Here is a 10,319-nt window from a genome sequence, read left to right on the forward strand (position 1 = left end):
CGCCGCCACTGGTAACATCCCAGGGGTCGGCATGAGAAGCCCTGGTCAGTCCCGAGTCTGCACCAGCGCCATGATGAAAACCGTCTCCGTGCTGTCCCTAGTGCTGAACTGCTGTCTGTTGGGCACTGTTATCTTTCTAGGTGAGTGTTTTATACGTACAAATATATATTGTGTGGGACGGGCACTTGTAAAGGTGCTTTTGTACTTCTTTTGCCTGCCCTCTCACATTGTGATAAATCCAAATAACACAATAGAACAATTGAATATATTAAAGAGCTAGATACTACTTCTTGTAAAGATCCCCGTATCATCATCATCATCCACTGGTTTCTGCATCTGCAGTCGTTGTATTGCTCTATGTTTATGCAGCGGTTGCAGTGTGGAACCTGAAACTGTCAGTCAATCATCAAGACGAGAAGATAACTGCTGATGTGTCAGACCTGAAGCTGTCAGTCAGCAAGCTGGAGGAGAAGACCGGGACGATCAGTGCAAATGTCACGAAGATGTTTGATTTGCTGCTACAGGTACTCACTCACTCATTCACTCACTCACTCACTCACACACATTCACACACACACACACACACACACACACACACACACACACACACATACACACTCACTCACTCACCATCTCTCACTACCTCACTCACTCACTCATTTACTCACTCACTCACTCACTCATTCACTCATTCACTCACTCACTCACTCACTCATCCACTCACTCACTCACTCACTCACTCACTCACTCACCCACTCACTCACTCACTCACTCACTCACTCACTCACTCACTCACTCACTCACTCACTCACTCACTCAGTGACTGAGTCTATTTCGTCCTCTCCACCAATAGCAGAGTGGATGAAAAAGACTGGACAGCTACTTTAGTGTTATATACCAGGCTTAGCATACTTATGAGCGTATGTATCATATTACACCTATTTATGCAAAATAACACAGGGACACATGCATGTCTTGACTCCCTCTTGCAGTACTGAGTTGTAATTTGACCCAATAACTTTGTTTTACAGGCCTTTGTTAAAAGGGAACGCTGGTCAAACTGCTTTGAAGAACATGACAAATCCCTGCACAACGTTACAGCCAGAATGGAAAAGCTCACCGACGACGAGCTGCCACAACTGTACACCCGAGGAGATGAGAAGAAGATGCATGACGGGATACTGAAGCAACTAGAAAAGCTGGAGATCGGCGTCAAGAATCTGCAGGGCAAATCCGAGGAAACCTGTGTCGCAACCGGTACACCACGTAAGAGTATATTTATTATAAGTCAATTTCTAGAGTTCGCAGCAGTCGACCAGTCCAGCAAGTTTATTGGTTCATCCATATTTGGCTCTTTTTCAGTACGAGTACATAATCATTGTAGACACATAAAAAATTGTAGGCAATAGGCAATTGTTATAATAAGCTTTGCTGCCTTTTCTAATTGTGGCTAAACGGCACACTAAAAATACACACCTTACATTCATTAGTGACATCAAAGGCAACATAAACTAAGATTAACCTCGTGCTGTGCGTTTTTTTGCTGTTTAAACTTGAGAACCATGATAAAGTGCGTAATACCGATTACATTAAGTTGTCTGGCTTGAAATGTCAGAACAAAGCAACATAGTCTGAACGTTGTTTTTATCATTGTTCAGAAGACAATGTTCATCATCTGGGAGCGTCGTCGACTTCTGTATATTCCCAATCTAAACGGGGTTTGAATCAAAGGTTTTCAAATCTATTGTCAAAATGCAGTATAAAACCCCACCTAGAAATTAGTCATCAGTATGTTGGCAGATAAGGCAACATGAGACGCAATGTCGAGGTCTGCCTCCTCTCTCTTGTTTTCAGTGACATGTCCTACTGGGTACAAGGAACATCGTGAAGTCTGCTACAAGGCGTTTGACATACACAAAGACTTCCATGACTCGGCTGCTACATGCACAGGTGACGGCGGCACCCTCGCCATGCCCCGTGACGCCGGGATCAACGCCTTCCTCGTCTACCTCATGAACGCTATAAACAAATACGGCCACTTCTGGTTCGGGCTACGTTACCAGCCACGCGAGGGCAGGTGGGAGTGGGCGGACGGCACCACGCTGGGAACCGGGTGGGGATCGTGGCAGCCCGGATTTCCCTTGAACCATGGCAGCCCGTACTGCGCCCGGTACAGGAAAATTCCGCTCAGTGACCAGTACACGTGGGATGCTGCTGACTGTGACAGCAAGTTCTAAGTTCGTCTGTCAAGTCGCACCATCGGGTTAGTGGTACAAGCAAATGTCATACTGTGTTTGAGTAGAGAAAACGAAATTCTAAACCCGAGAACATAATACTAGTTTACCTGCATCAAGTAAGTAAAGGCTCATTTCAAAGTATAATCAAGCCATCTTATATTTCCGAGTGCGCATGTGCAGTTGCGATGTATTGTGGTCTAGGTCAAAGTTCAGGATTCACTATGAAATGTCCAATTAGGGCTGTTGTTTTTGCAACGCTCTGCTGCCTTACAGAGGGCTTCACTCGGGTTTAGCGACTTTCTTGACTGTGCACGTGACCAAACCTTATTATCTTCGCCGAGTACTAGTGCTCGGAGATCATGTTTTTGGTTGAGACATCTGTTGGGTGGGTCTGTATGTATGTCAATAGCATAACTCAAGAAAATAATTCACCTTGCGTTTTTCAACAGTACTGCAGCGGACTTTTAATTGTTTCTATTTAGTTTCAGGTGCTCCAAACAAATGAACGTTGGCCTTTGTCTGAAGAGAAACGTCCGACGCAACTAGGGCAGCAACAAGAAAAAATGTAATAATGAGACTGTAACTTGAAAAAGAAAACAGCCAGAAGAAGTCTGCAACGGAGGCTATGGTGCAACCGTACTAGCCCTAGTCTCCAAGCAGACCTACGGGTTGGCAAAGACTGTATCCAACAGGCAGAAGGAGTTTTTATAGCCAACCCAAGTCTCATAGCCAACCCAAGGGTTGGCTATGAGACTTGGGTTTGCTATAAAAACTCCTTCTGCCTGTTGGATACGGTCTTTGCCAACCCGTAGGTCTGCATGGAGACTACTAGCCCAACAGTACCAACTGCGTACGTGTAGTCGTGATGCATTGTGGTCTCAGGTCAAAGTTTAAGGGCCCTGACAAAGGAGAAGTCTTAAACTTTGACCTTTGATCACAATGCATCACGACTGCACATGCAATATGAAGGCACGTTTCTTTCCTGTTTGGGTGATACCGGGGCGTAACGTTTAAATGCCGAGATGCATATAGCTGCAAAGATATATAAAGCTATTAATAGCGTAATGTGATTACGTATAAGATGTACGTGAGAATTATATGTTTGATGTTTGATGCACAAATGAATGTATGGACCTGATTTGACAAATCCTGGCAATTCCTGATTTTTTTTTCAATTTAGACTAACATATAGACCATAGAATATTGGCCGTATATGGTAGAGTGCAATTATGGATACCGAAATATCCTGATGCTATCTTCTTTAAGAAAAAATGTATATCTAGATACATGACCATATAGGAATAGTTAGATACACAATGTATGGGGCTTGTATATGCACTCTGTCATGCAATAATCTTTAGAATATTATGCGATATAGACAACTTCGACATATTGATACAATGGTGTATAGCAAATTACAGCTCAGATGCGTGTGAGCACTGCTTTGTAGTTCTCTTAAATTTTAGAGACAAAAAATGTCTATTTTATTTCTTGTCTAGGAAGTGTGCATTTTTGACAAAGGCCACCAAGAGCTTTAAGACTGAAAAGAAAACACTGGTGAAATGTGCCGACAATTTATGATGTCCTAAATCGGTGTATCTTTTATATAACGGCTAGGGAGACATCTCTGTTGATTCTATTCATATAGATCATGCAATAGTCCTGGTAGCGGGTCTAGCAGACAATTTGCCAGAAGCAGGCTGGGTTTGAAATAACACGTTGGTGGGTGAAGGAAGTCACGTGTGGTGAGAAGACGGCTGTTGACAACATGGAGAAAAACGTCTACGGTTACAAGGAAGCATGCAACGTCTACGCAACCTGCAAAGACTACGCGGACGATGGCGACAACTATGAGGACCCCTGCACGGTCGCTTCATCGGGAGTTACGGTCATACGGAATAGTAACGTTAGTTGATCTCAGTAGGAGGCGAATCGTTAAAAAAGATGTTGCAAGAGCTGGCGTAAAACAGAGAGCATGACCCTTACATCTGCTTGGAGACTACTCGTCCTAGTTTGTAACTTCTGCATGAATGTAAGAAATCATTCTGATTATTGATCAAAGATTCATATTTGGTTCATAAGAACGGGTTTGGATCAATCAATTAGTCAATTTACACTGACACTATTATATATGTTTGAACTAGAAATAAAATGCTCGCTTATCAGCTAAAACAGATAATATGATTTGTATTAACTTTTTGAACTTTTCTTAATGGAGAATACCTACATCAGATTAGTATTACATTGCAGAAGTATACAGATACAAACTTCACAAAATACATTTCCTACTAAAATGTTCAAAGCACGACGTTAGATTTTTTTAAAAATTCCTTCGAGCCGGATTCGAACCAGCGACCTAAGGATTACAACGCGCCCACTACAGTCCTCCGCTCTACCAACTGAGCTATCGAAGGATTCGTATAACAATGAACTTTCGGTGTTATCCATATAGTGAACATTTAATGAAGTAGTGATCCATTTAACAAGAAACTTCATTGATGCAACTATGGATGCCAATCCTAAGTAAAGTACAGTACTGGAAAGTAGAAGGATTATCTGAAAGGTAAGAATATCTTTCTGGTGCTCTCACGGTTCAAATGGCAGTCTGTGATGTCACAGTTCACAGGTGAAGTTACACGCCGTGCTTTGTTGGTATCCGTTCCTGCCTCGGGGTATGAATGAATGAATGAATGAACTTTATTGCTCGACAATTGTACATGGCACAATGTATGGCAAGAATGACAGTGCAATTAATACAATGGGTACTAAACTAGTCTTTTCTATTCTATTCTGAAAACTATAATCACAAGAATATATGAACGTAAATGGCGAAATGATATAATATATGTTAAACGTTTCGGTCTGTTAAAATACATTCTCTCTTTTGTAAAGCGCTACATATCGAAACGGTTCCATCGACTTCAGCAGGGTCACACACAGTTTCATCGTCAGCGCGGTCAACCCTCAGCCGGTCTACCAAGTCGGGCATCGACTTCTGATCAAAATCGTTGCAAGGGATTCAAGAAACCGTGCGAAACCATATGGGGGCGATTTTCTTCGGACCAAGTTGTACAGCACTGCTCCAGTCAAAGCTAGCACCACCGGAAGAGTCACGGACTTTAGAAACGGGACTTACATCGCCAGCTTTTTGCTTAGCTGGCCGGGGAAACTCTCGGTTTCGGTTCAACTTATACACTCAAGCGAGGCTGTGCAGGTTCTAAAAAGAATTCAAGACAATTTCAGTGTAAGGCGGATCACGGTTTGTGGTTTCAGGGCTGAGGAAGGCGGAAACGTTACTGAGTGGATGCCTTGTGCGAGTACTGTGTACCAGAGCATCAATCCCCGTGACGTCTGTGACTTCTCCAGACCGAACATAAACGCGTCTTTCTACTGTCAGCGCCCGGTACGCCCGACTCGCTGCGGTTCCATCACGGAGTGCCACCGGGACCACAAAGCCACTTCGGCGCTGCAGGACGAAATGGTCACTGCTGATGAAAAAATGCTGTTTCCCAGGTAAGATTGGGGGTGTCCCTGTGGTGTAGTGGTCTGCGCTTCTGTCTCTCACCACATCTGGTTCAAATTACTTGGACCAGAAGGACTGGGGTTCAAGCCCCAGGTAGGACACCTCTGGACAAGAGGCGCATTGAGTCATACCGAAGACTTTACAAAAATGGTACATACTTCTGAAACTATATGGAAGTTAAACACACTTCACTGTCAGTGGACTAGCCCCCTGCTGCAGTGATTGCACCACAGTGTGGCCCAGGGCTATGAAACAGAGATGGGCACCGTCCTATACATCAATAATGGTGTGGGAGGATTTTAACTAACTAACTTGAAAGTAGTTGCCAGGTTGGTAAGTGATGCTATCTATAGGGTGCCACACTACTGTCACTTTGTGCATTTAGTGAATACGGCAATTAAAGACTCATTTGCTGGGATACCATGTTTTGTCGCTCAAATTCTTGTTGATTTCTCTATTTTAGGCTTCTCCTTTACCCATCTTGTTTTCGTTCGCCCTATCGCATTAAATGTGTAGTCTGCGGAGGATGTCATGCATAAAATTTACTTGCTGTGGCCTGAATTGATAATAAAAGACAAGATGTAGTCTTAAGATAGTTCCGTGTGCTGTATGATAAGCTTAGCTGCACACCCCCCCCCCTTCCAACGGTAATTACATGTACAGAACATCTAGTTATTACATGATAGGATTAGATAAGGACTAATCTCGGAGGAATACTGAATTCAAAGAGTCCAGGGCATATAGTCAGAAACTGCCACGCCATGCACCTTAGCCTATATAGAGAACTAAGACCGCATTGTACTTGTGCTCATTCCAGCCCAACCACTGAAGAATCCACACCTGCCAAATACGTCTGAGTGTGGAATAAACTCTCTTTAAGGAACGTACCGCCTTAAGACGCTGCATAAGTGTGTGCTTCCCATTAACTATACAAAAGGACACCTTGGCTACCCCACTGCCTTTGAATTATAGACACGGTGCGTGAACAGTAAGTAAACACGGCAGTTATTTGAACGTCAGGCTTCGTTTGGACACAGGACTAAATATCAGGCTGCATTCAAAGTTTTCTGTTTAGTCTTGCGTCAGGAGCAAAAGGTAGACCCGATGTGTGTGTGTGTCTGTCTATGTGTGTGTGTGTGTGTGATAAGATCGTGAATGCCTGGATGGATTATCTTGCTGTTTGGTTTGTAGGTAGGTCCTTCGCGAAACCTCGAAATGACTTTGAACACGGTGCGTGAACAGCAAGTAGTTATTTGAACGTCAGGCTTCGTTTGAACAAAAGCCGATTATCAGGTTGCGCGCAAACATTTTTCTGTTCAGTCTTGCGTCAGGGAGCAAAAAGTAGGACTTTCAGGACCAGACTTTCAACAGGAGTACTCTTAAGATTCGCGGACAAGACTTATAATCGTTGCTGTACATGTGAGAAAACTCTACCTTTGTTGTTATCATAACCAACGATATACAGAGGGGAAGCGAACATAAGTCATCATTAAAAAGTGAAAGGCACTTCTGCTAAGTCCGACTTGGATCACACCGAGTTCGCCTGAAAAACGGGAACCCTTCACGCTTTCCTTGCAACCTGAGGTATGTGTTTTAAGATCATATTCCTAATCATTAGATTTATTCATGGTCTGTTCCATAAGTCATATGTGTCAAATTGTCACAATTTCCTTCCGTCTTACAGGAAATTTTGTTTCTCTACCGAGGCTTTATGTCGGTCCGTGTTTTCGGTTGTTTTAGTTTGTTTTCGGTAATTAGTGAGACCGGACCAAGCACTCATTTTTCCATCGTTGAATAGTTCGGCACCTATGAAGACTCTTGTACTGAGGGTGCACAAAAATAACATGCAGAAATGTTCCGAGTTACAATCACAGCCGCGTCTTTGTTATGCTTGCAACTTAAACTTGCAAACGCTGGTTACGATTTGAGACAACAAATGAAGATGTTGTCGAGAGTTGATACACTACACTGTCCCGTACATATACCACAGTTCGTCTGCGAACCGACATCATGTTGAAATTGTCTTCGTACAAAATAGTCTGACTACCAGTACCATCCTCCTTCATCAGGACCCTTCCGCTCCACGTTACATCGCTCGCGTAAAGGGCCCTGGTAACATGGGCTGGCATCCATGGTTATGACGATATCGCCACCAAAACAGCTTCAGCCAATCAGAGGGGTTAAAAACCGTTTGCTTCCTCTCATCGGAAGCCAGCGCGCAAAGAACGCTGGGAAGCTATCAACCAATCAGGTTACGTGTTACGGCTAGCTCATTAATTATTCATGAGCTACAACTGCCGTTTGTGCCAAATAAGGGTTAGCTCATTAACTATTCATGAGCTACAACTGCCGTTTGTGCCAAATAAGGGTTAGCTCATTAATTATTCATGAGCAAGTCTCGTCGACCTGCAATAACCATGGATGCCAGCCCATGTTACCAGGGCCCTTTACGCGAGCGATGTAACGTGGAGCGGAAGGGTCCTGATGAACGAGGATGACCAGTACCCGACATGTCAGTTGGTCCGGTGTTTTCTATGATAGGACTTCAATACTTTTAAGATATGTAAACTAAGTCAAGTAGAAACTTAACAGGTTCCAAATATGCAAATAAGGGCATAATTTGCATAACTAAAACGAAATTGCCATAATTCCTTACAGGTAAATTATAAAAATTTCATATTTATGAAATATGTTAGTTGTCTAAAGGTGAACATCGTCATACATAGATTATGTAAATATTGAAGTGGCCCCGAAACGAAAAAATTCAGCCAAACAGATTAATTGCGTGCCATCATTTTCATACTTTTAAATTTTAATGAATTATTCTCAGCTATACATGGAGGTCTCTTCTAGGGTCATGCTGATTATTGCGATATCAATCCGGCCTGTAACATATATATATATTCCAGTTTACAACTGTCGGCACCATGTGGCGTTCTGCCGTGGTTGCTGTCCTTGTTGGTGCTGTCTTCGGCGGTCGCGTCTCCGGTCAGCTTGGTTTGGTAACCCCGGAAAACACCGAGCTGCCTCCGCCGGGTCTACCATTCGACCCGTCTAGCACTGACCCGCCCTCTAGCATCGTAGTCGTGGAACGGACCGGGCCCAGCGGAACTGTCACCAGCCCGGAATATCCCCGCAGGTATTCTTTAAATGTATATCTTCGATATTCCCAATGTTGTCTTGGTACACAGTAGTATTCAACTATTTCAATGAATTATCTACTTATCAATTATCCGAGGGAAAACGGAGAGTTGGAAGACCTCACACTACTTTAATGACATTGGTCGAAAGAGACAATGGACTCCCAGGTTCTGCATTACTATCCGCCATGAAGGACAGATCGTACTGGAAAAACTTTATTGATTGTATTTCACCGCAGTTTCCGGAAGAATGATGATGATGATGATGATGATGATGATGATCAACTTGTTACTCCGGGGAGGAGGTGTGACCTCCTTCTGGGAGTATTGGGAATGTATTTGTTTGCGCGTTCGCAGCTATAACTCACGATCCCGTCGTCGCATTGGTGTGTAACTTGGCATATCGTTTGCCTGGTTCGGCGTGGTGATGCACAATAGCTTTGTTACACCATAACTACTTTAAACGTCAATCCAATATCGTAATTGCACCCCTATGATTAATGCTATGTCCCACTGCCCTGCCATAGGGACCATGTTATAATCCGTTATGCATGACTGGAATACTTCAGGCAGATACGGGGTACAAATCTTCCTTACTTGCTGTGATCGTATAGTCACTGTTACATTGAAAAATAGACAACGTGCATCACCACACGCAACCTAGCAAACGATATACCAAGTTACATACCAATGCGGCAACGGGAATTGTGAGTTTTAGCTGCGAACATGTGTAGAGTGACCTCCAGTCTGTGTATTAAGTATGCCTTGTCCACTCGCAACTCGCTTACAGTATGTGCGCACGGGAAGGACGATGCACTTTTACGCACAGTGTGAAAATGGGAAATCTCTGGACCTTCAAACTTACCACACTTGTAGTTTATAATACGGAGGCTGTGACAATGTAAAAAGTTTACGCAGGGGATGAAAGATTGTTGAGAAATATCTCTCAGAAAAGTGCGCGCGCCAGTGTCACTTCCGGGTGGTTAGATCCGGTGACCTTTGACCTTCGTGAAATGTTACGATAATATAAATTAGCCTTTTTTATTGCAAATAGCTTGATAGCTATAGATCAGGCCGGCCTGCAATAAATTGTGGAAAGAGGATTTACTGCATATTTGTGATTTCTGATACATCTTAGTTGTAAGGCTGAATGGTTCGTTGATAATTGAAAAGGGGCCATCTAGATCTAACTTTGTGACTTTTCCCGGAATTTCTAGATCCCATCTATGTCATGCTGTAAAAACATACTTTTCAGCAGGTTGACCACTCCTGTATTGAAAGAAAAAGATAAACAAACACTTTTTCTTTACTTGCTCTAAAACACTACTTGGACTGTGCAGAGATGCAAAGTTTGTGTGGGTCAATACTTGTACATACTATAAATACTTCACGGAGAATTGTGTCCTACGGACTCTTGTT

The 10,319-nt window shown here is 43.2% G+C and overlaps 1 protein-coding gene and 1 non-coding gene across 2 annotated transcripts; one reads left to right on the top strand and one right to left on the bottom strand.

The window, feature by feature from the left end:
- Nucleotides 1-1,068: 1,068 nt before the first annotated feature.
- On the top strand, nt 1,069-2,654 carry LOC136429007 (perlucin-like protein). Its single transcript, XM_066418886.1, has 2 exons — nt 1,069-1,266; nt 1,855-2,654. The coding sequence occupies exons 1-2, from the start codon at nt 1,107-1,109 to the stop codon at nt 2,235-2,237; spliced, it is 543 nt and encodes a 180-aa protein (XP_066274983.1). The 5' UTR covers nt 1,069-1,106; the 3' UTR covers nt 2,238-2,654.
- A 1,911-nt stretch (nt 2,655-4,565) lies between these two features.
- On the bottom strand, nt 4,566-4,651 carry Trnay-gua (transfer RNA tyrosine (anticodon GUA)). The gene is given in 2 exon segments: nt 4,566-4,601; nt 4,615-4,651. It is a non-coding gene; the product is annotated as a tRNA-Tyr (tRNA).
- Between the last annotated feature and the right edge of the window lie 5,668 nt (nt 4,652-10,319).

This window comes from Branchiostoma lanceolatum, chromosome 1 (assembly GCF_035083965.1).
Source record: "Branchiostoma lanceolatum isolate klBraLanc5 chromosome 1, klBraLanc5.hap2, whole genome shotgun sequence".
In the NCBI taxonomy this organism is placed as follows: Eukaryota; Metazoa; Chordata; class Leptocardii; order Amphioxiformes; family Branchiostomatidae; genus Branchiostoma; species Branchiostoma lanceolatum.